The sequence below is a fragment of the Vipera berus genome (genome assembly GCF_964194415.1).
Source record: "Vipera berus genome assembly, chromosome: 4".
Classification (NCBI taxonomy): domain Eukaryota; kingdom Metazoa; phylum Chordata; class Lepidosauria; order Squamata; family Viperidae; genus Vipera; species Vipera berus.
The window spans coordinates 86,466,895-86,493,126 of NC_138206.1; the positions used below are offsets into that span (position 1 = coordinate 86,466,895).

Below are 26,232 nucleotides of genomic sequence, written 5' to 3' on the forward strand. Positions count from 1 at the left end.
GGATATTGCTGCTGAGACTGCTACAGATAAATGTCTGAGCAGAGTATTATCATGGGTACACATGGGCTGGTCGGAAAAACGTCCAGGCCCTGAGTTCCAAAGTTATTTTGTCAGGAGACATGAATTGTCTGCACATAAGGGTTGCATATTATGGGGCAACAGAGTTATTATTCCCACAACTTTGAGGGACAGAGTCTTACATTCCTTACATGAAGGCCATCCAGACATTGTATGGATGAAAGCGTTGGCTAGGAGCTACCTGTGGTGGCCTGGCCTGGATAAGGCTGTAGAGGATCAAGTTCATGGTTGCTATACCTGTCAGAGGTCTAGGTCTGAAATGCCTCAGGCCCCAGTTCATAGGTGGGAGGAAACACATACCCCCTGGTCCAGGGTTCATATTGACTACGCTGGGCCTTTTCAAGGACAGCTTTTTATGGTAGTAGTGGATAGCCACTCAAAATGGCTGGAAGTAGTTCCAGTCCCTAATATGACTACTGCTAGGACCATCCAGGTGCTGAGAAAACTCTTTGCAACACATGGGTTGCCTTGGTTTCTGATAATGGGGCTCAATTCACTGCTGCTGAGTTTCAGGCTTTTCTCAGAGCTAACCTCATCAGACATGCTATGTCTGCACCATTTCACCCCTCTACGAATGGACAAGCCGAACGCATAGTGAGGACAATGAAGGAGGCGTTCAAGCGCATCATCACAGGTGACTGGCATCATAGACTGGCAGATTTCTTGCTCTGTCAACACACTACACCCTGCACAGCTACAGGAAAAAGTCCTGCTGAGCTTCAATGGGGACGACGATTGATTACTAAACTGGACAGGTTGTATCCAGACAGAGTGGCATTCGAAGCCTCTAAACCTAAACCCCCGAGGGGGCTGCAAACAGGTGATTGGGTGTGGGCCAGGAACTATGGGCCTGGAAACTTGTGGGTTCCTGGTCAGGTGGTCAAAGAATCCGGACCCCTATCTTACAAAGTGGGGTTGGAGGGAGGGCAACTGGTCAGAAGGCATATTGACCAACTTAGAAAAAGATTCCCAGAGCGGTCACTAAGTGAGGACTATGGTACAAGTCCCGAAGTCCTCAAGTTGGCATCCAGGCCAGCTCACACCAGTACCACCAGGGTTTTCCTTCCTCAGTGGAACTTGATCCAGAAGAGGAGCATGGCAGCTCAGAAGTGCAACATGGAACCCCTGACCAGGCAAACCAGCCGAATTTCAGTGACTGTTGTGCACACTCTGCTAAACAGTCAGACTCTGGGGTGGGCCCACCGGAAGAGGCCAGCCAGAGCAATGCAACTCCCCTAGACACAGGAGCTCAGGGGGACATGGGTCTACCAAGCCCACTGGGTAAGATGGTAGACCCCAAAGTGACTGGAACCCCTAGGTGATCATCCAGACCACATAAACCTCCAGCATATCTTAAAGACTATGATGTAAAATAAAGTGATGTGTAACTATATGACAATCTGCTACTATCTACAGAAATTGGGGGCACATTTAACTGCTGTATGGCATGCTCATTGAGACGTTGTTTTATCTCTTTGTAGTAATTGCATTGTTACATCGTTCTTTAATATCTTTGTAGTCCACTCTACAAGACACGTCTGAGAAGGTCGCGTAAGGACTTCTAATTACCTTAGCTTACAAATCATCACATTTAGTATTGTTTAATATTATTCAGTTTGGGCCTTGACAATTGTCAAGGGTATTATAGTCTGATCTTAGGAGGGAGGGTTGTTATGTACTGGGCTTTTGGAATATTACCACATGCTCTGCTGGAGAACCAACGGTTCTCCAGCATCTCAGATAGGACAGCGCCAGTCCTGCTATTGGTCAACTTTGGACGGCAAGTATAGCTTCAATCCGATTGGTTAATACCATAGGGCCTGGCTATATATTGAGGCAGGGCGAATCCAATCCCTCAGTACAGTTTCTGCTTAAATAAAGTATGTGTTCATCTGTACTCCTCTGCGTGTTCTCATTCCTGCTCATCAGAGCCCACGACATAATAGTGCCTAATGTACTTCACTGGCAAGAATATTCACAATATTTATTTATTAAATTTATATGCCACCCTCTCATTGGGACTATCACTAAGAATGTCTATTTCTAACAATGCTTGCTGTTCTCCAGAATGGATGGATATCAGAACATTCTTCTAATTATGTCTTTTTAACAGCTTCAGAGAAGTGTCCTAGATATTCAACAAATGAAACATTTGTACACATGGAGGATAACCCTTTAGAAATAACACTGCTTTTCAGTCAATAACAACAACTTGCTTTGGAAAGAAGGAAAAGGCAAGCATGTGACTTACTTCAGATCATCTTCAGAATCATAATCTACATGCCTAGATGGTATAGCTGAGATATCAATTGCAGACTGACATGTGTTGATATTACTACTTCCTGAAGATGCTAATGTTTCTTTCCTTTTTCTTTTCCCAAAGAACTTTTTAATAGATTTAAACTTTGACTTCTTCTTTCCTAGGTGAATAGGTATTAATGAGAAATAATTACTTTTATTCAGTGTTTTCAAAGAGACACAAGGTCAGAACAAAATGATATGAGAATCGTTTTCCAACCTGGGCAATTCCTCAATTTTTATTCCTAAAATTGACTGCAGCTTTCATTGAAAGAGATATGAAAACAGGAACCAGAAATTAATGATACTAAAAGAAAACTAACTGTTTTTCCCCAAAATTGATCATCTAAGTTACAAATATAATTCTGGCTTTAAATTATACATATAGGAATAATTAATCTAACCTAACTTGAAATTGCTAAATGTCCATTCCAAGTTTAGAGAATGTCTCAATTTACTCATAATAAAATGTAAGCTTCAGAATGAGCATATTTTTAACTATAGAGGACTATAAGCATATGAATATTTTTCTTTAAGGTGTTATATTTCTTCCACATAACATAGTTACACTTTCCTATAGATAAGAATCAGTGAATTCAGTGCAGTTCTTTTTCAACAGAATAGAATTGTACCATAGAATTGTACCACCAACTAATAAAACAATGTTTAAATATGTTTATTTTTAAATATGCCTTTCATTATTTGGTCACCAAGTAAAATGGTGTTTCTAAATACTTACAAGTCAGGAGATACCATCTTGATCTTTAAAAAATAAGGTAATGTTACTCGCAAATGTGAACATACAACAACACATAGCTTCTTCTTTGGAATAATTTCCATTCAGATACAAATCATAAAATAGACAGGTTGATTAGTTATATACATTTTAACTGACTATAGTGCATGAAGATTACATTGGATAATTGACCTAAAACAAACAGAGTTCCTATTCTGCACAGCAAAAAGAATTGTTAGTAGTTATCAGCATTTTCTCAAACATATAACTAAAAAGAGACATTTACCTGAAACCTCTTCCCCAAATCCTTCTGCTTCTTGAAACTTGATATCCATTGACCTTGTGAAATTCATATATTGTAGTAGTCTCTAACATAGAAAAATAAAAAGTAACATTTGAAAGTTAAATGCATGGGGTTTTTTTGACAATACATATTTCTTACTCTTGACCACACTCACTTGATCAGCTACGAACCCTAGTTAGGGTGTCCCATTCAATGACCAAATCCTGGTCATATTTTTAAAAAGGATTTTTTAATTGGAATAATCCTCTTACTCAGTTTTGAAAAAACTGGGTGCAAGATTATTATAAATGCATCAATATGGTGGTATTTTAATACAATATTGCTTAGTTAGAGTAATTGACACTATCTGTTTTCATAGCTGAATATTTTAACATACAAACTAGTTAATCCCTGAAATATATCATTGCTCAAAAATGATTTAGAAACTGCTTGCTTTGTTTATTTGCTACCTCTCAGAGCCCTTCCTAAAATTTAATTACAGGTAGTCCTTGATTTATGACTAAGGAGATCCTCAGTCATCTGGGTCATGCTTTTTTCTCCCCAAAAGGCAACTAAACTTTGTTTTTTCCAAATAAAGTCCAGTTGCCTTTTGAAAAGAAAGAAAAGCACCTTTGGGACTTGACTTACGACCATATTTGAGCTGAAATTATGGCCGTATATTGTGCTGATCATTAAGCAGGTCATATTTATTTATTAAATTTATATGCCACCAACCTCCCTGATAGAGTGACTCTGGTATGTGACCAACCCAATTTTACAACATGTTTTGCAGCAGTTGTTAAGCAAATCACCATGGTCGTCAAGCAAATCCACATTTATTAAGCAAACCCTGGGATTTTTTTGCTTAAAACCAGAAGTAAATGCCAATTTCTAGAAAAAAAATGTTGTGAAACAGTCATGTGACTGTGGGATGCTTCAAATGGCCACAAATGCAGTCTAGTTGGTGAGCACCAAAATGTGATCACATGACTGGGGGTAGTGGTCAGAATTTTGAAGTTCGGTTGTGTCTTTTTTTTTAATTTTGTGTGCTATCTGTAAATTTATTAAATTTATTTATTTATTAGGGGTTATTGCAAGATTTTGGGGAAGTCTGAAAATCTTCCAAATGTCTTTGATCATTCCTGCCCAAATTACAGATACATTTTTAAAATATATTTTATTGATTTTTTACAATAGCAATCTTTATTGCTTAGTAAACAGCATGTTGTCTGAGTTCATATATTTTTAAAAAATAATTTCTAAAATTCCATAATCAATATATTAATGATATATTTCTTTGATCTTCTCTTCTTCCAGTAGTATTCTACTTTGTCAACATTAAGTGAATATAATTCTTAATACTTTCGATACATACAAGGTTTGATATAAACATTTTTCTTGTGTTTATACAAATAACAATAACATCCAGTTTAAATTTTAGCTAATTCTTAAATAGAATAATCAAATGTCTTTTAACATCAAAAGTGGGATCTATAAACCAAATTTCCATTATGTATGTGCACAAATTATAATGTCTAAAATATGCCTAATAGATACATAAACACATTCTAGTTCTATCTCATAAATATTTTCTATTTTAGATCCTGATAGGTCACTGATTACTAAAAGGATAACCTTTAATGGTTCTCTAAGAACTCACTTTTTAAATCTAACTCTGGCTTTTCTTCTTCTTTTTTTTTTGCCAATCAGGTTTCCAGACCAAGGCCTTTGAATTGCCAGATAGGTCTCCCTTCGCTCCAATACATATTGTTTGAATCAAAGGAAGCCATCTAGCCATCAGTGATTCACAAAAACCAAACCATTTGTAATAATTATGTTGTTGCCCTGTTAGTTCTAGTCTTTGTATTTGCTCTAAAAACTTTATCTTCAGTTCGGTCTGGATTCCTCTTCCATCTGGGTTCATCTGTGAAGAGTCTTATCCAATTTTGTAATTAAAGCTTGGCTATCCAGGCTTTCAGGAAACTGTCTTTGTTGATCTTCCACGTCCTCTATGTTAGTATCACTATCTTGCACATAGTATACTTCTAAAGTTGTAGGCTTTTTTAATGGAGTCAAATGTTGAGTATTAAGTTTTCCCATAGTTTGTTGTTGGCGCTTAAGGTTATTTGCCATAGCAATAGTTCCTTGTACTTGTAGATTTGTCAGTTCGTTGGATAGTTGTTGCTTATATTCCTCTGTCTCAATAGTAATATTTTCTAATTTTGTTATATTCTGAAGTATAAATACTTTAGTTGCAGTCTGGGTTTCAATTCGTGACTTAAGGTTAGCAAGTAAATTATTAAATCTGGAGATCGACATCTCAGTGACTCTGTAGATTGTTTCAAGTAGGAGGTTATAATCAAGCAAGGTTTGTGGCTGATCCTTCTCCATTTTGTAATAACTATAAATAGTTCTTGGTGGAGGCTATTTTTCAAACAAAAATCAATGAGTCCACCTCCACAAGTCTAAGCCAAATTCATCTCCAACTGTTTCAGGTTTTTATCTTAATGCCAAGGTCAGTCCAAAATGTAAGCAAACTTGTGTGCCAATAGTATTCACTAGATATCTCCAGAGTACTTTAAATCCTTTTCAGACAGTATCTTTTTATTTATTGCTTTTTTGTCCCCTTTTTTAGATTAACAGGTAGAATAGTCCATTTCTGTAAATATAGGAACTTTGGGCCAAACGTAGAAAGGCAGTAAGTCCAATAAATCAGTACAATTTAGTAGAAGGCTTTTTCTTTTTTCTCCCAATGTAGAGAAAGGACACTCTTAAGGAGGGTGGGAAAAAAAAATCCCTTCCCTCTCTCCTCGCAGGGGGAAGCAAATCCAAGAAGCTTTTGACAGGGAAAGTAGACAATTAGGAAAACAAGAAGGCAATTCTCACCCAGTTTTCAAGTGCTTTGTTGTGCTTTTGGCTTCAGCAGGAAATGGCTAAATGATGGTCCATGGGAGTGGCTGACCCTTTCTTCTTCAGTTCAGAGAGTAGCTCCAAGCTGACGGGAGGGCCACCCGCCTTCTACCGCTGACTGGAGAGACCTCTCACCCACTCATCGCCCCTCCAGGGTGACTTTTGACCCCTTTACAGGGGCTCCCCGATGAAGAAATCCAGGCAACACGAGGAGCAATTCCCTCATGCATCTGGCTGCACTGAAAATTTGGAACCAGAAGCCCACATATAACATCTTTTCTGATCTGTTTCAATTGTATTTGTAAAAGTCATCTTATTAAGTCACTATGGGTCCTGTTTTCAAGATTCTTATTTAAGCTTAATTTCCCCTCAGTATTCAGACCATTCTTATCAGTCATAATTTTCTCAACTTTTCATTCACATACACCATCCCATTATTTTTACATCTCATATATTATAACAAATACTATACTACTTATATATCTTATCCCTCTTGCTGTCGGGCCCTTTTATATTCAAAATTTATCTATTCTTTTAACCATATTCAAACAAGTGTTTAATCATATAGTACTCCATCTGGTAAGTTGAACTGAGTCTCTTGAATCTAACTCTAGACTTCTTCTTTTGCCATGTAGCTGTCCATATTAGTATGTTCCACTTGCCAGGGGATTCTTCCTCTATTTACATCGTGGTGACCAAAACTGGATGCAGTATTCCAGGTGTGGCCTTACCAAAGCATTGTAAAGTGGTATTAGTACTTCACTTGATCTTGATTCTATCCCTCTGTTAATGCAGCCTAGCACTGTGTTGGCTTTTTTGGCAGCTGCAGCACACTGCTGGCTCATACTGAAGTGATTGTCTACTAGGACTCCGAGATCCCTCTCACAGTTACTACTATTGAGCAAGGTACCACCTATACTATACCTGTGCATTTGATTTTTCCTGCCTAAATGTAGAACCTTACTTTTTTCACCATTGAATTTCATTTTGTTAGATAGCGCCCAGTGTTCGGGTCTGTCCAGATCCTCTTGTATTTTTCTTCTGGAGTATTGGCTATTCCTGCCAGCTTGGTGTCGTCTGCAAATTTGATGAGTTCCCCATCTATCCCCTCATCCAAATCGTTAATGAAGATATTGAAGAGCACTGGGCCCAGAACAGAGCCCTGGGGCACCCCACTACACACTTCCTTTCATGTAGATGCAGTTCCATTGAGGACCACACGCTGAGTATGGCCTGTCAGCCAGCTACGAATCCATCTGGTGGTGATGCTATCTAACACACATTTTTCTATCTTATCAAGTAGTAGGTTGTGATCTACTTTATCAAATGCCTTACTGAAGTCCAAGTAAATTATATCTACAGCAAGTAAATTATATCTACATTTGTGAATATTGTTGGGAATAGGAAAGACAAGTTAAGTAGAATTTTTTGTCTTCCAAATTCTAATGATTCTCCTGGCAGCCCTATAATCCATTTTGTTACATTTTCTTTCTTATCCTTAAGTTTGTTTTGAAGTCCTGAAAGATAAAATATCTTTTCCATTTTCATTGTTGTGACAAAATCTTGCAGATTTTCTTTTGTTTGTATTAGCTTTGGTTCTCTTCATTTGTAGCTTCCCCATTTGGCTCACTTTCCTCTGGTTTATGTTCTTTTATCTGATTTGTTTGTTCATTCTTTATCGTTGTTTTCTGAGAGTTTTTTAATTGTAAGTTTAAGTTGGAGATGTGCTCATTTTATGTCATTAAAATTGTTTTTAATCTCATCATTGTTGTTGTTAGTTGCGAAGTCGTGTCCAAACCATCGCGACCCCATGGACAAAGTTCCTCCAGGCCTTCCTGTCCTCTACCATCTTCTGGGAGGGTGATGTCTCTGCTTTTTAGTGTGCTGTCTAGATTTGCCATGGCTTTCCTCCCCAGGAGCAAGCGTCTTTTAATTTCTTGGCTGCAGTCCCTGTCTGCAGTGATCTTGGAGCCCAGGAAAATGAAATCTGTCATTACCTCCATTTCTTCCCCATCTATTTGCCAGGAATTGAGAGGGCTGGATGCCACAATCTTGGCTTTCTTAATGTTAAGCTTCAAGCGAACTTTTGCACTCTCCTTCTTTACCAGAAACAAGAGGCTCTTTAGTTCTTCTTCACTTTCTGCCATTAGAGTGGTATCATATGCATATCTTAGGTTGTTGATATTTCTCCTGGCAATCTTGATTTCAACTTTTGATTCATCTAGCCCTGCCTTTCTCATGATGTGCTCTGCATATAAGTTAAACAGGCAGGGCGACAGTATACAGTGGTTCTGTGTCCAGTTCTCACTGTTGCTTCTTGACTCACATATAGGTTTCTCAAGAGACAAATAAGATGGTCTGGTACTCCCATCCCTTTAAGAACTTGCCACAATTTGTTCTGATCCACACAATCAAATGCTTTAGCATAGTCAATGAAGCAGAAGTAGATGTTTTTTCCGGAACTCCCTAGCTTTCTCCATGATCCAGCGTATGTTGGCAATTTGATCTCTAGTTCCTCACATCCCCATTAGGTTGAATGAAATTGACCGGTTCTATGAAGCCCTACAGCACCTTATAGAACTAACACCAAAAAATGATGTCCTTATCATCATAGGGGATTGGAATGCTTAAGAAGGAAACCAAAAGATAACCAGAATAACAGGCAAGTTTGGTCTTGGAGTACAAAATGAAGAAGGGCACAGTCTGAAAGAATTTTGTCAAGAGAATATGATGTTCATAGCAAACACTCTTTTCCAACAACCCAAGAGATGGCTCTACACGTGGACATCACCAGACGGTCAACACAGAAATCAGATTGACTATGTGCTCTGCAGCCAAAGATGGAGAAGCTCTATACAGTCAGTAAAAACAAGACCAGGAGCTGACTGTGGCCCAGACCATGAGCTTCTCGTTGCAAAATTTAGGCTTAAACTGAAGAAAGTAGGGAAAAGCACTAGGCCACTCAGGTATGAATTAAATCATATCCCTGATGAACACACAGTAGAGGTGACAAATAGATTTAAGGAATTAGATCTGATAGACAGAGTGCCTGAAGAACTATGGACGGAAGTTTGCAACATTGTACAAGAGGTAGCAACTAAAACCATCCCAAAGAAAAAGAAATGGAAGAAAGCAAAATGGCTGTCTGAGGAAGCTTCGCAAATAGCTCAGGAAAGGAGGGAAGCAAAAGGCAAGGGAGAAAAAGAAAGATACACCCAATTGAATGCAGAATTCCAGAGCATAGCTAGAAGAGATAAGAATGCCTTCTTAAATGAACAGTGCAAAGAAATAGAAAAAACAATAGAGTAGGGAAGACCAGAGATAAGAATGCCTTTGTATCCTAGAATGTGAAGTGAAGAGGGCCTTAGGAAAGCTGAGCAACAACAAAGCTAGTGGAGGTGACAGTATTCCAGCTGAACTATTCAAAATCTTAAAAGATGATGCAGTAAAAGTGCTACACTCAATTTGCCAGCAAATTTGAAAAACTCAACAGTGGCCACAGGATTGGAAAAGATCAGTTTACATTCCAATTCCAAAGAAAGGCAGTGCCAAAGAATGTTCAAACTATCGCACCATTGCACTCATTTCACATGCTAGTAAAGTTATTCTTAAAATCCTACAAGCTAGACTCCAGCAGTATGTGGATCAAGAACTACCAGAAGTACAGGCAGGATTTCGAAGAGGCAGAGGAACTAGAGATCAAATTGCCAACATACACTGGATCATGGAGAAAGCTAGGGAGTTCCGGAAAAAACATCTACTTCTGCTTCATTGACTATGCTAAAGCATTTGATTGTGTCGATCACAACAAATTGTGGCAAGTTCTTAAAGGGATGGGAGTACCAGACCATCTTATTTGTCTCTTGAGAAACCTATATGTGAGTCAAGAAGCAACAGTGAGAACTGGACACAGAACCACTGTATACTGTCGCCCTGCCTGTTTAACTTATATGCAGAGCACATCATGAGAAAGGCAGGGCTAGATGAATCAAAAGTTGGAATTAAGATTGCCGGACGAAACATCAACAACCTAAAATATGCAGATGATACCACTCTAATGGCAGAAAGTGAAGAGGAACTAAAGAGCCTCTTGTTGCGAGTAAAGAACGAGAGTGCAAAACGTGGGTTGAAACTAAACATTAAGAAAACCAAGATCATGGCATCCGGCCCTCTCAATTCCTGGCAAATAGATGGGGAAGAAATGGAGGTAGTGACAGATTTTATTTTCCTGGGCTCCAAGATCACTGCAGATGGGGACTGTAGCCAAGAAATTAAAAGACGCTTGCTCCTAGGGAAGAAAGCGATGTCAAATTTAGACAGCACACTAAAAAGCAGAGACATCACCCTGTCAACAAAAGTGCGTATAGTCAAGGCTATGGTCTTCCCAGTTGCAATGTATGGCAGTGAAAGTTGGACCATAAGAAAGGCTGAGCGCCAAAGAATTGAAGCCTTTGAACTATGGTGCTGGAGAAGACTCCTGCGAGTCCCTTGGACTGCAAGGCGATCAAACCAGTCAGTCCTAGAGGAGATCAACCCTGACTGCTCTTTAGAAGGCCAGATCCTGAAGCTAAAACTCAAATACTTTGGCCACCTAATGAGAAGGAAGGATTCACTGGAGAAGAGCCTAATGCTGGGAAAGATTGAGGGCAATAGAAGAAGGGGACGACAGAGAATGAGGTGGCTGGATGGAGTCACTGAAGCAGTAGGTGTGAGCTTAAATGGACTCCAGAAGATGGTAGAGGACAGGAAGGCCTGGAGGAACATTGTCCATAGGGTCGCGATGGGTCGGACACGACTTCGCAACTAACAACAACAACAAATGGTCTTCCGAGTTGCAATGTATGGCTGTGAAAGTTGGACCATAAGAAAGTCTGAGCGTCAAAGAATTGAGGCCTTTGAACTATAGTGCTGGAGAAGACTCCTGTGAGTCCCTAGGCAATCAAACCCGTCAGTCCTAGAAGAGATCAACCCTGACTGCTCTTTAGAAGGCCAGATCCTGAAGTTGAAACTCAAATACTTTGGCCACCTAATTAGAAGGAAGGACTCACTGGAGAAGAGCCTAATGCTGGGAAAGGTTGAGGGCAAGAGAAGAAGGGGATGAGAGAGAATGAGGTGGCTGGATGGAGTCACTGAAGCAGTAGGCGTGAGCTTAAATGGACTCCAGAAGATGGTAGAGGACAGGAAGGCCTGGAGGAATGTTTTCCATGGGGTCGCGATGGTTCGAACACGACTTCGCAACTAACAACAACAATTTCATCAATACTCTTTCAGATGTGAAATCTTAATAGTATTCATAATTTTTAGATTTATCCATACTGTAGTATTATTAACTTCATTTCAATATATTTCTGTCCCCCATAAACATTAATTTGCCGCTTCCATCTATGGAAGGGTGGGGATGTGATCCCCTCCTCACTTTTGGAGAATTTTTTGCTTCTTGGGGATCTTTTCCTGGAAATCAGTTACAAAATAGGAGAAAGAAGATCGATATTCTCACCCAGTTCCAAGCATGCTGTTCACAGTTGTTTTGGTTAGTGCTTTTGGACTTCAGCTGCCGGTAGCTTGGGCTAGTCCTGCTTGGTTGGAGGGCTTCTCCCAGATCAAACAATCAACTGCTGTCGTTCCGTGATCAGCGGGGGGGGGGGTGCCTTTTTCTTCATTGCCTCTCTGGGGCAACTTAAGACCAATTTTAGGATGAAACCAGTCATGGGATGCGGAGCTCCGCAATCCCTCGGCTACATCACTATGACGCAAGTCCGGAATTACAAATACATTTACAAATTACAAATACATTTTCTCAGGATATTTTATGTAGTTTTCATTGATTCTGGTTTTCTGCCTTCAATTTTGTAAGATTTTAAATGAAATAAGTGTTGCAGTTATTATGTATATATACTTCAGGGAGAGGGGACAGAATACATTATGTCATTTTGTAAAATGTAAAAGTTAAATTTTGTTCCACATCAGTTCATATTCCCATTGGTATTTTTTTTCTGGTCCTGCTGCAGACAGATTACAGTATTGTTCTCCTTGCATCTTTCTCCTGCCGATATTCTTCAATTGGAGGAACAGCTCCTTTCTATGAAAAGAGTTCAGCTACTTTATTTATCTGACTGAGTTTAGGGTTAGAAGGAATTAAGGATAAATAGGGGAAAGATGCTTTGGATATAATGTTCCCTGGAAGAGTTTGAAAAATTAGATGGGTGGTAGAGAATTCATATTTTAACACACTGACTGTTTTAGTCTGGATGATGAAATTTTTATGTTATCTTCTACAATATGTTCATTTACTAAAGCTATAGTTTTAATATTAATTTCTCTTTAAAGTTTAAACAAGGAGCTAAGAATATACTATTCTCCAATACCTACAGTATGAATACTTAAATAATTGTATAAAGAAGAACAGTAAGTTAAAGTGATGAATTTTCAGGCTCTGGGGTGTGGTAGAAAGACAAGGAATAGCATAGCCTCAAATATTACAATTTTAAAAAAATAATAAGAGCCACTTTGGTCTAGTAGTTAAGTCACCAGGCTACAAAATGGGAGACTGTGAGTTCAAGTCCCGTCACAGCCATGAAAGCCAGCTGGGTGAGTTTGGGCCAGTCACTCTTTCTCAGCCCAACCCACTTTACAGAGTTGTTACTGTCGGGAAAAATAGGAGGAGGAAGGTGAGTTATTTCTAAAAATAATAAACTTGGGTTTCACCTCCTCATCTCCCTCCTAGACATCTGTTTCTAATTTTATGGCAGACTCTGGGGTCCTATATCTTGGACAATACATTTCAAATGTCTAACTTGTAATTTATCTTGACAGTGCTAGTAATGAGCCTTCACTTTAACCAATCTAGCAACAGGCTACATGGCCAAGGAGAAAGAAGAGAATACAACTCTGAACTGACTCTCAAAGCAGATACACAATGTCCAGCATTCTCAGCAGACCTTAAATATCTGCAAACAGAACCATATCCTACATTTATTTAGCAAGTAGCAGCTTTATTAGAACAGCAAGGAAATAATGATTTTTCCAGAGCTGCTGCCACAGTTTGAAAGCTTTGCAAACAAAAGCTTTTTAATGATGCATGACAAAAAAAATTAAACTTCCCCTTAAACTTCTGGGGGTGATATTTTTTGCTTCTCTCTCTTTTATTGAATATTTTTTATTGTTTATTTTTCAAGGTTTTTATTATTTTACTATTTATTACTTTAACCAAATGCCTTTTATTTCTTTTTCTTTTTTTCTTTAATGTTTTTCAGTGAAGTTGCTTTTTGAAAAAGTTATTCTATATTATTATTATTATTTTATCTATGGAAATATTGGGGTGTACCTCGGTGTGCTTCACATTTAGGTCATCTTTAATTGCCAATTGAAATTGGAATATTAAAGGGCTTAGATGTCCTTTGAAGAGAAGATACATGGCAGGCAAAGTCTCCCTGTCCTCAGACTTTCAACAGCAAAAATCACTAACTTCCCTTGGAGACATTATCTATGAAATAAAAACAATCTCAACTTGCTGTAATAATTCTAGGCAGCCAAGCTTATTTGACTTTAATAATAACCACTATGTGATAAACACATTTCCTCATCTGACGTAATCCCCAAGGATCTAACACAAAGCTGAAAAAAACTGGAGTTTAACATGGAACATAATGCTAAAATATCCATATACTTATTGTTATGTCAGTAGCTTTGTTGCAAAGAAGGTTCCTTTGAAGCGGGAGATTTGGGTGCAATTATTGGCTAATGTTGTAAAGGCGGGAAAACCCGGGCTTGGGATTGGATACAGTTCAAACAGCTCGAGTATATAAGCCGGAGTTATTTTGACAGTTGTCAGTTGACATATGTGTATTAATAAACCTTATTGCTGTTAACCTTCACTGAGTCATTCGTCTGTCCGGACTAAACAACTGGCGACGAAGGTGGGATTGACGGCGGACTAGTGAAGGATCGGCGACAAACAGCTGCGCGTAAGGCGGTAAATTTAAAAAAATTCAGTCAACCGCAAGCGGCCGCGGCGGAATCAACAACCCTCCGAATGGCGCAAATTGGTTCTTTAAAAGAATTCGATCCTAACTTCCCAGAGGACTGGGAAGAATATGTGGGACAGGTCGAAGGGTTCTTGCTCGTGAACGGCATAACCGACAACCGAAAAAAGGCAGCTGCCTTACTAACTATCTGTGGCACACCTGTGTACCGGGTTGCCGTAGGACTTTGTCAACCATTGCCGGTATCAAGCGTTTCGTATGCGGATTTACTGGCCAAATTAAAGGTACATTTTACGCCGAAACGATCAGAACTCTTTTGGCGGCGCATTTTTAAAAAACGAAATCAGAGACCGGGCGAATCAATAACCAAATTCGTTGCTGCGGTTAGAGAAGCAGCGTTACGTTGTAAATATGACAATTTAGAAATAAGGATCCGTGATAGAGTGGTGCTGGGCTTGAGAGACGAGCAGTTACAAAATAGAATTATCGCTAAGCCCACCGGCGACTTGCAAGAAGTCCTCGACGAACTTTTGACATATGAATCCACTGGGTATCGCGACCCCCCCCCGCAATAGCACGGCTGCTTCTTCTGAAATTAACCAAGAAAGCCTTGTGAACAGTGGGGAGGTGGACCAACAATGGGAAGCCGACATAGCCGAAGTCACCAGAAGGTTTGGGAAAATGGCGGCAAAACCATCCCGCAGCGAAGGACAAGAACCGAGTCGCCGATTCCAAACAACAACACCACAACGACAACCGAAAGATATTCCAACAAGACCGCACGACAGCGACAACAGATGTGGAAGCTGCGGGGGCAACCATCCCCGTGCAACATGCAGATTCCGCTCTGCTAGATGCAGATTGTGAGGAAAGACCGGCCACATTCAAGCCATTTGCAGGGGTCATGCACGCGACAATCGTCTACACGAAATCGACGTTTGGGCCGAAGGTAAGGTAACCCCTTACTATAGTGGCAAGGAGACCCCTAGACCTAGGACACAATACCCCAACCGCGGGGAGGTGGCGCGAGTCAATCACATAGGAAAGGGAAAAATAAACTATATTTTGAGACCAAAATTAAAAATCTTAGTCCAGTTGCAAGGAATTCCTTGCAAAATGGAAATTGATTCTGGGGCCTCAGTGTCCATAATTTCTAGCGAGACCCTTAAACAGATTGAACTTAAAAGTGGTCGTAAAATTCCACTTAGTTCAACCAAAATTCAATTGGCAGATTTCCAAAAAACCCCAATAAATATTAAGGGAAAAGTTACCCTTAAAGTTAAATATAAGGGGTTTAATGGATTCTTAGACTTAATAGTCACAGAAGGCCATAGAACTAGTTTAATAGGCCTTAACTGGTTTCCTGCCCTGGGAATTTGGGTCGGGGGAATAAACACCATTAATAATAATAAGACCCTCAAATCTGTCTGCGATGAATTCGCAGACGTATTTGATGGGTCTTTGGGTAAATATAAAGGGCCCCCAATTAATTTTAATTTAGACCCAGCAGTTAAACCCATCAGGCTTAAGGCCCGACGGGTGCCTTTTGCCCTTAAGCAAAAAATCGAGGCCGAGCTCGATAAGCTTGTAGGCCAAGGCGTTCTAGAACCGGTCGAGGGTGGCTTGTGGGAGACGCCAATCGTCACACCCCTTAAACCTAATGGGGATGTGAGGATTTGCGCTGATTACAAGGCCACCCTGAACCTCGGAATGAAAAAGCATGCTTACCCGGTCCCGACGGTGAAACAGGTCCTCGCCACGATACAGGACGGCGCCATATTTGCCAAGTTAGACTTGGCGCAGGCGTATTTGCAACTTACTGTTTCCAGGGAAGCTGCTGAAGCTCAAACTATTGTTACCCACAAGGGGGCGTTCCGAGTCCACAGACTGCAATTCGGTATTGCAGCAGCTCCAGGCATCTTCCAGGAGGTGATGGAGAGGACCTTAAAGGGCATACCTGGTGTATGCCCTTACTTTGATGATGTTTTAATAGCTGGAAGAAATGAAGAAATTTTAGCTGAGCGTCTGGAACAGGTATTGGGAAGATTTAGGGAGGCTGGACTTAAATTAAAAAAGGAAAAATGCTGTATAGGAGTTAAATCCACAGAATTCTTAGGATTTAGAATAGATAAAAATGGAATTCACCCTACAGCTGATAAAATTAAGGCAATTAAATTGGCACCAGAACCAAAAAACAAGGCTGAATTACAAGCCTTTTTAGGATTAGTCAATTTCTATCATACATTCTTGCCACATAAAGCTGCCATCGCGGAACCATTACACAGACTATTAGATAGAAAAACCCCATGGCAGTGGCAAGAAAAACATAGACTCAGTTTTCAAACTTTAAAAGATATTTTATCAAGCCAATCCACAGTTACTCATTTTATTGAAAACAAACCGATCTATTTAGCTTGTGATGCTTCACCTTATGGTGTAGGGGCTGTTATCAGCCACATGGATAGTCAGGGCATTCAAAAGCCAATTGCATACTATTCCAGGACGCTTACTAAAGCTGAACGGAATTATGCACAAATTGATAGAGAAGCATTAGCTATTGTGGCAGGAGTAAAAAAGTTCCATGATTACCTTTATGGTAGGAACTTTACCATACTCACTGACCACAAACCATTATTGGGACTGTTTACCACTGATAAGCAGACACCCCAAATAATGTCTCCCAGAATGCTGAGGTGGTCAATTTTCCTCTCAGCATATTCATTTTCACTGCAACATAGACCAGGTAAGGAAATGGGCCATGCAGATGCCCTTAGTAGACTGCCTTTAACCAACACCGAGGAGGACCCTGCCCCAGTAGGACAAATTATGTCATTACATGAAATTCCTGAATGCCCCTTAACAGCTAGAGACATAGCTGAGGCTCTAAAAAAGACTTTATTCTCAATAGGATTATGACCTGGGTACTAGGGCGTTGGCCAAGTACTAACCCTGATTCCAAGTACATCCCATATTTTAGGAGGAAGAATGAACTATCATCCCATTTGGGGTGTATATTGTGGGGTAACCGTGTTGTTATTCCTGAACTTCACAGGAATACAGTTTTAACTGAATTATATGAAGGTCACCCTGGAATTGTTCGAATGAAGGCATTAGCTAGAAGTCATTTGTGGTGGCCGGGGCTGGATAAAGATATTGAAGAATGCGTTTCAGGGTGTTATCTGTGTCAGCGATCTAGACCAGAGCTGGCACACGCACACACGCATAAGTGGGAATTGGCCAGGAATCCTTGGTCTAGGATTCACATTGATTTTGCAGGGCCATTTCAAGGCCTAACCTTCCTAGTTGTGGTGGACAGTTTCTCTCGGTGGCTGGAGGTAGTGCCTGTTAATTCAATGTCATCTGGTAGAACAATACAGGTTTTAAGGGGCCTCTTTGCCACTCATGGGTTACCTGATGTGATTGTATCTGATAATGGGCCCCAATTCACCTCTGCTGAATTTCAGGATTTCCTCAGGGCCAACTCGATTAGACATACAACATCAGCACCTTTCCACCTGTCCACCAATGGCTTGGCTGAACGCAACGTGAGAACCACCAAAGACGCCTTGAAGCGAATCATCCGTGGCGACTGGCACCAAAGACTTGCAGACTTTTTGCTGACTCAACACACAACCCCTTGCACGGCTACTGGGAAAAGCCCTGCGGAAATGAGGTGGGGCAAACGGCTAACCACTAAACTGTTACATCCTGACAAACTACCCTCAAGTGCTGAACCTGACATCCCAAACAGGTCCTTCAACATTGGAGACTTAGTTTGGGCCAGAAACTATGGACAGGGAGACAAATGGGTTCCAGGGGTAGTCACTGACAGAATGGGGCCGTTGTCTTACACCATTGAGGGGGAAGGGAATAGAGTAAGTAAAAGACATATTGATCAATTAAGGAAGAGGGTTGCCGGAAGTTTGCCAGTCAATGGGGGTCAAAACGTACACGGGGGCGAGACCGCATCTTGGCTTAATCAAAACAACTTGCCAGTCAGTGGAGAAGTGGAAACTCAAATCAGCGTGGTGGCAGCAAACCCACAACATTGTCAGATTGATTGGGAGCTGTCCCCTATGAACAGGCCAGCAGTACCTGAACAACCACAACTGACACAACAGCAATCACAATCAGTTAGTAGTGAATCTTCAGAGCCTGTAACCCAAAATTCCAGACCCATAAATATCAGCCAGTCAATCAGACAGTCAGTTAACAATGACATAGGTAGCCAACCCAATAGATACCCATCTAGGGTCCATAGGCCACCCAAATACTTAAGAGATTACGTCAACAAATAACATCAACTGGGGGGGAAGGGGTGTTATGTCAGTAGCTTTGTTGCAAAGAAGGTTCCTTTGAAGCGGGAGATTTGGGTGCAATTATTGGCTAATGTTGTAAAGGCGGGAAAACCCGGGCTTGGGATTGGATACAGTTCAAACAGCTCGAGTATATAAGCCGGAGTTATTTTGACAGTTGTCAGTTGACATATGTGTATTAATAAACCTTATTGCTGTTAACCTTCACTGAGTCATTCGTCTGTCCGGACTAAACACTTACCGTATATCCTTGAAGACCACCTGGAAATTTCAACTTGTCCATAATGCAACATCATGCATAGTGATAAGGGCTCCTAGGTTTGTCTAAGTAACATCTTTGTTGTGCAAGCTGCACTGACTTCCTCTTTGTTTCTGGGTGCAATTCAAGGTGATGCTCCTTACCTTTAAAGCCCTATATGGCACAGAGCTAGATTATTTGTGGGACCATCCTTCCCTAAGGATATCTATCCATCTTCCCAGGTCAGATATGATGAGCATGCTCCTCATCCCTTCCCCTAATATTGCCATAAGATAGGAGCTAGGAAATAAACCTTTTCTGTGGCAGCCCCTGCCCCATTAATATCCCAAAGGTGCTTTTCAAAAGGCAATTGAACTTTCTTGGGTTTTTTTTTCCTTGAAAATGTTTTGCTTCTCATCCAAGAAGCAACCATGACCTGGATGATGAAGAATCTCCGTAACATTCTGCCCCATGAAGTTCAGGAGGTCTGTACCTACCTAACTTCATAAAGCACTGAGGACCTGGCTTTCCCCCCAAGCCCTCAGCTAAGATTAGATAGCTCAGCTGTACATCTGAAGTTTGACTTGGCACCAGGTTTTTGTTGTTTTCAATATTTTAATACGTTTAGTCTTATAATTTTAATAGGGTTTTGTATGTTGTTTAATTTCTAATTGGGAGCTATCTAAAGTTGGTTATAAGATGGGCAGCTATATAAAAGTTTTCAATTAATAAATAATTCAATCTGTGATTTTTTTTAAAAAAAATCTCAGTTTTCAATTAAAAAATTTAAAAATAATGCACAGGAAGTATACTTACTTATACCTAATGATTATTGTTAATTGAATTCCTCAGAAACAATACTACATAATCATCTAAGATGAAAAGTGCCCCTTTGATGACCTCTTAAAAGATACCATAGTCCATTTTGTATGAAATTTGAAAACACTGAAATCTTTATTTTAAATTTATTAAGGATTTTATTTTTTTTGTTCAAAAAGAGATGTACTTTTTAAATTTTATAAATACTTACATATACATAATGAAATTGTAATTTTATGACATGTAAGGCTCCTTGTTTATTTATTTATTTAATTTATTTATCAAATTTTAAAATCTTATTCCCACCTATTTGCATTCTGCTCTTTCATTCTTTTCTCATGTCATTTCTTTTTTCTTGTTTAAATTCTGTAAAATATTTAATTAAATATTTTAATTAAAATATTTTACAGAATGAATTTAAAGAGAGCAAGAGAGAGTACATGAACTTAAAATAATAAAACCAATATCTTATTTCTTACTTCTCTATCTTGATAGAATAGAATATCTATGATAGAACAATTAATAAAATATTCAGGCATATCTAAGTCCATTGAGACTTCCACACATTGGGCACCAATGAGACTTAAGCTCATTTTTGTTTCAAAGAGATTACAATATACCCAACTGTCTGATACCAATAAAAGGTAATCAACAAAAACCACCATTTTCAGAAACAGAAGCTAATTATTATCAATGCATTTTTGAGCTTTATAATCAACCTTCATAACAGACTTTTTATCTCCAGAGATATAGGATTAGCAGATGAGAGACAAGCATGGATAGTGCTAGCAAATTTCTTCTGTCTGTGGAAGATTAATGTAGTATATCAATATCTTCAGAACTAACATACTATCATCTGGAATATTAGTGCCCTTTTCAAACAACCCCAAATGCTCATTCCAAATTCTAAATAACCAATTCTTCCCTTGGTGAATGAAAACAGCCTTGTACACAGGCTGATATGTCACCAGATAGGTAATACTTGAATTCCACTTGGGCTTCTTGTCCATTAACAAGCATCTGACATTTTAATAGCCAAGCAAGGTAAGGGATTATATGGACACACTGTCAGCTGCCACCTCATGCTTGCTTGTGATTCGCTGTTATGTGGTGACAGTCTGCCATGAACTATGAAGAAGTGGGGATGCTTGGGAAATTGAAAGTAGATGCTGTGCCTTCTCAAGAAGCTGCTTCAAGGTCACCCAGCTGGAAGAAGGAGGGAGCAGCATACCAGATCATGTTGAACTGACCATTAGGAAAACAGTTGCAAGACTTTAATTGGTTACCTTGGGGTAGGAAATGAAAGACAATTGAGGAGGGGAAAGAAGAGGAAAGTATAATGGAGGGATTTTGGTGTGTGAATCTCAGTTCTGGCTATGCATTACTGCAATACACTTGACCTCTAATAAAAATATACCTTACTCAGCAAATGGAGTCAAGGATTGTTTTCTACTTAGAAGGTTTAAGTCTGTGGCAAGTCTGACACACATATGTGATTTTTATGTCTTTACTTATGAAAATACAGTACACTGTTGTCCAAGTTTTATTATTTTGATGATTAACAATATCCAACTTAAAAATATTATCATTTTCCCTTCCAGATACTAAATATAATGGAATGAATTCCAAAAATATTATTCAATATTATCATCAAATTACAATTACCATGGCAAGTTACAAGGGAAAGACAATGATGCAGAGTTGTACACAAATATATTACAGAGGATAAGGAGAACACCCCAGTTGTTTTGTTTGGTACAGCTTAAGAGATATCATGTGATAAAATGTGGTACAGTATAAACTTTGAACTTATAGAAATTGCTTAGGTTTTGTAATCTTGCTATTTTGAGGGGATACCAATATAGAAAATTTTGCTTTGACAATGTTTATTTCAATAAATTTGTTTATTACAAATAAATAAAAAATCAATAAGCACCAATCAATTCAGATAGCATATCCAAAATGATCTAACTATCACTATTATATCTTGACTGCAGAAACAGTTACTTTGGAAATTAATTGCCCCCAACTCCAAATGATGCAGGGCTCTTCACAGTATAACCCAAAGACTAAAATACAATACAATACAGAAAAAAACCCAACCACGAACAAATAAGAAAACCGGTAAAGAGTGGCAAATGAGGCCAATAACAACAGAGAAACGAGGCTCCAACGCCATTTAGAATGCTGGTAGTCCTCAACGACCACAATCAAGCCAAAAAATTCTGTTGCTGAATGAAACATTTGCTCTAGCATTCATTTATGATATAATAGTTTTTGTTTCCAACCAATCCTTTTTTATTATTTTATTATTCACCTAATACAGGTAGCCCTTGATTTACGACCACAATTGAGTCCCAAATTTCCATTGCTAAGCAAAATGGTTAAGTGAATTTTGCCTCATTTTTTGACCTTTCTTGTCACAGTTGTTAAGTGAATTACTGCAGTTGTTAAGTTAGTAACATGGTGGTTAAGTGAACCTGGCTTCTCCATTGACTTTATTTGTCAGAAGGTAACAAAAGGTGATCACATGACCCCAGGACATTGCAACTATCATGAACCAGTTGCCCAGCATCCGAATTTTGATCATATGATCATGGGGACACTGCAGTGGTTGTAAGTGTGAAAAATGGTCATATGTCACTTGTTATGTACTGGGCTTGTGGTGATACACCACGTCCATTGCTGGAGCAGCCAACGGCTCTCCAGTAACCCAGACTGGCTGTCTCTGGTCCTGCAATTGGCTAGCCCCAGGCGGCAAGAGTGGGTTCAAACCCATTGGCTGCCGCCTAGGGGCTAGACTATATATTGTGGCTGGTTGCAGCCCAAGTTTCAGTACAGTTCTAGCAAGAATAAAGTATGTGTTATCCTGTACTCAGCCTCGTGTCTTCCTTCCTGCACCAAAGAGCCCACTACTTAACAGTGGCGACGAGGGTGGGATCCTGCTTCGCCAATTAAGAGCTGAAGTCAACGAGGGGTCGGCAGCACATGCCGGAGGAAAGAAGCATTTCCCCCCCCCTCTAGGCTGGCTAGCAAGCCACACTAGCGGCCTCGCGCTCAGCGGACACATTCCCTGAGCCTAGAAGCAGAATCCGAAGATCGCAGGAATTTGAAGGAAGAATTTAAATGCCTTACATATTCATACTTATCCTCTAAGCAGAAACATGGAGCTTTTTCAACTTTAGATTTCTAGTTCTGCATCTCAGAGTAAATCTGATAAATCTAATACAGAATGTAGGAGAGTATCTGGTAAGCCATAGTTAGGTCATGAGTTTAGTTATTTTAGGAGAGATTACCAATAATTTTTAATTAACTAAATAGCAATGTATGCACAGATAACTAAATTCATTTTTATATGAATCTATCATGTTGTAATCCGGGTAAACATAATATCTTGTCCATATAACTGCTGAAAAGGAGGGCAAGAGCTAACAGTGTAGTGACTTCATATATGAGTAATTAAGACCCCTACAACTGTGTTAATTTAGAAATATTGTTATTATTATTATTGGCAGGGATAGTTTACACTGGCTTCAGTAAAAGTGGTAAAGATATGATTACCTATTGTCCATATTGGCTTGTCACAATTAAGAGAAAAGAAAAAGCAATTGCCTAAACATAGTACCAATATGGCAAGAAGTAGTACAAGGAGATATTACTGACCTTGAGTGATCTAGCACAGTTTCTGCAATATTAGGCTAGGTTTTTAGTCTTGCAAAATTGAGTATGTGAAGATTATTTATTTGTGATCAAGGAACCACACTGAATTTAAGGTCCACAAAAGCAATCCACAGAAAAAGGGAGAAGTCATGGTCATCTATCTGTTCTATGGTATCCTTGAATATCCTGTTTCAATATCATGCAAAGACAAAATTAAACAAACAAAATTACAGTATAATGTGATCTGGGAATCTAGCCAAAGTATGATTTGATTTCATTATCTGAATAAGGATTCATTTATTTAAATAAATTAAACAAAGATTCTAATACATAATTCACAAAATGTTGATCATAAACAAAAGCAGTAAACACAAAGAAGTTTTAGAAATTTAAATTTAAAATTCATAGTCTGCTTTGCATACTTATAAATTAAATAAGCAAAATAACATTGAAAAGCTGCATTTGTAGAGAATTCTCATTTTAAAACATTAAAAATGTATGCAGTTTATTTACATTATTATCATAGTCAACAATGTATCAATTTTCTTGAGGGTCATATACATATACTATACTATCACTCCAACAAAGTTTTTTTAATTACATCAAACCTGATTAATCATAAAAATGTAAAGGCTGTTTCCTACACTATAAAAATGGAAACAATAAGCAACATTTGGCAGTATTCCTAATTAAATTAAGTACAATAGAAAAATGCTTGCTCTCTTCTATTTTGTTTGCATTAGTAACCAAGAAATCTTTGGAAATCTTTGCTTCAGTTAGATCAATAGGATGTGGAAGTCTTTACCTGAATACAGTTTTGATTTACCAAATCCAGTAACTAGGAAAGTACATGGTTGGAAGATAAATGCCTCACCTTGACAACCAACAAAGCAGTAATAAAAGCGGAATCCTAATCCTATTCTTCACATTAAAGGAGGCTGAAGTAATGTTGGTTCAATGTGATTTAAACGGCAGAGCCCTCCTCTTATAAACAGGCAGGAATGTGTTATGTTACAGAGCTTCTTCCCAAGTGTATGCAAAATATCGCCTTGGGCCGTGCAAATGATCCTGGTCTCCGTTGCTGAATGATTTCATTCAAACAGAAAAAGCCCCACTATCCGAAGTTGCTAGGAAACAAGGAAGGAGTCCCTGACCTGAATTCTTACTAGAATTTGATGTTGCCCAGGAAGCTATGGTCTCCACAGTTCCTTAGAATTGGATATATAACTTTACACAATATATAGAAATCTCAAAAGTGAAATTGTTAAGATAGTTTGTGGAAAAAGATAGTTAATATTCAATTATACACCCCTAGAGAAAATATATTGTTTTCAAAGACTACAAGAATGCCATTTTGCTTTATAGTTGTGCTTCTGATAGAAGCAAAGTACTTCCCCCCCCAAAAAAAAATTATGTGATCAATAACTGCTTTGGGTTGTGGGCTGCTCTATAAAGAGAATTCCCTTTCCCCATATGTATTGTTCTGTGGTCCCACCTCTACTTGCTCTGACACTCTTAACACTCCCCCTAATTGCACAACACTAACTTCATCCAATCCTTAGCTCAAGCATCCAACAGCCTTGAGTCATCAGTAAGGGTATTGGACTAAGGATTATTTTCTCCTTGAAACCAATACTATGTCAGTCATGCCCCTTGGTCCTTTAATTAAGAATGACTCTTAACTCCATTCAGTGTGAAAGGTTTAGTTTACTAAAGGCCAAGTGGATTACAGCACAGCAAAGCCAAAACTGAAGTTTGCATGACAGATTTTCCCAGTTAACTTTCTGTGTCCAGTTCCTCCCCCTTGCTGGTCCCTTATTGTCCAATTATATTTGAATAAATTGTTTTGGGAACTATCTCAACAGGAGGCTGGTTGGTGAGCCATTCCATTTCATTCCCAGCATTTTGACCTTAAGTTGGTGTCTCTGGAAGGTATGATGAGTAGTTAACTTCTCCCCTCTCCCAACCAGCTCCTTCTCCCCATAGTTCATAGCAAACTGGCAGCTAGCAGATACGAAGCTCAAGTGTATGATAGCAGTACTGACATTCCACTTCTCTCCTACCTTTGTAAGCCTTTGTCAATTCATTATCTTGGAGATAAGACAAGTTGACCTATTGTAGATGTGAGCAGAGTTGGGAAGGTATTCCTCTGGTCACTAGATAGCCTTGACTGTACTCATGTCTCTCCTACATTTGTCCTCTCCATTAATACTATCCTGAAGGGAAATTAATTTATTCCCAGGCTTTCAAGAAGATAGAGGAATGGAAAGCAAACCAGCGGTATTTCAAGAAATGGTGTATTTGAATAAATTTGTATCTACTATATTTTGAAATTACATCCATGAGGCTATTTATCTTTTGATACAGCAGCCTCATTTTTCCATGTGTACTTTCCAGAAAATGGAGAATGATAAACTACACTTTTGCTGCTTTTTTGCTAGTTTCCCTGCATTTACCAGTTTCAACTACAAATACTAGTCAGTTTCAGCTATTCTGCTCTAAAACACCTATCCAACTGCATATGAATTTTAGCCACCTTTTATCTGAATGCCAACTTCCTGTTATTTCTGCCTGTGATTCTTGATTCACCTCAAGGTTTATTTTAAATTGTGGTGAATTTAAAATAAACTGTCTCTGATCTGGTCTTCCAATGGTGCACTCCCTGCCATCATAACTGAGTCTATCCATCTTGCTGCTGATCATCTTCTTCTCTTTCTTTCCACCTTAACCAGCATTAGAACCTTCCTTTGAGATGCCAGGCCTCCACATAAGGTATACAAAGTAGGATAATTTAAGTTTGATCAGTTGAGCCTCGAGTGAGAACTCTGGGTTGTTACTATATAAATGAGTGACTGGATATTTCCCAGACCATCTTTTCTATGTTGAAACTGCTCTCTTGCTCAGAGTTACAA

At 39.1% G+C, this 26,232-nt stretch overlaps 1 protein-coding gene across 4 annotated transcripts in view; it reads right to left on the bottom strand.

Annotated features, from left to right (window-relative positions):
• CRACDL (CRACD like) overlaps window positions 1-26,232 on the bottom strand; it is a 66,919-nt gene that overhangs the window by 33,026 nt on the left and 7,661 nt on the right. For all 4 annotated transcript variants that reach the window (XM_081327135.1, XM_081327136.1, XM_081327137.1 and 1 more), the window contains exons 2-4: window positions 23,324-23,506; window positions 3,399-3,480; window positions 2,330-2,498 (exon numbers count right to left, since the gene is read on the bottom strand). In XM_081327135.1, coding sequence (XP_081183261.1) covers window positions 2,330-2,498; window positions 3,399-3,465 — 236 coding nt within the window. In that variant the 5' untranslated portion in view covers window positions 3,466-3,480; window positions 23,324-23,506. The remainder of the gene's footprint in view (window positions 1-2,329; window positions 2,499-3,398; window positions 3,481-23,323; window positions 23,507-26,232) is intronic.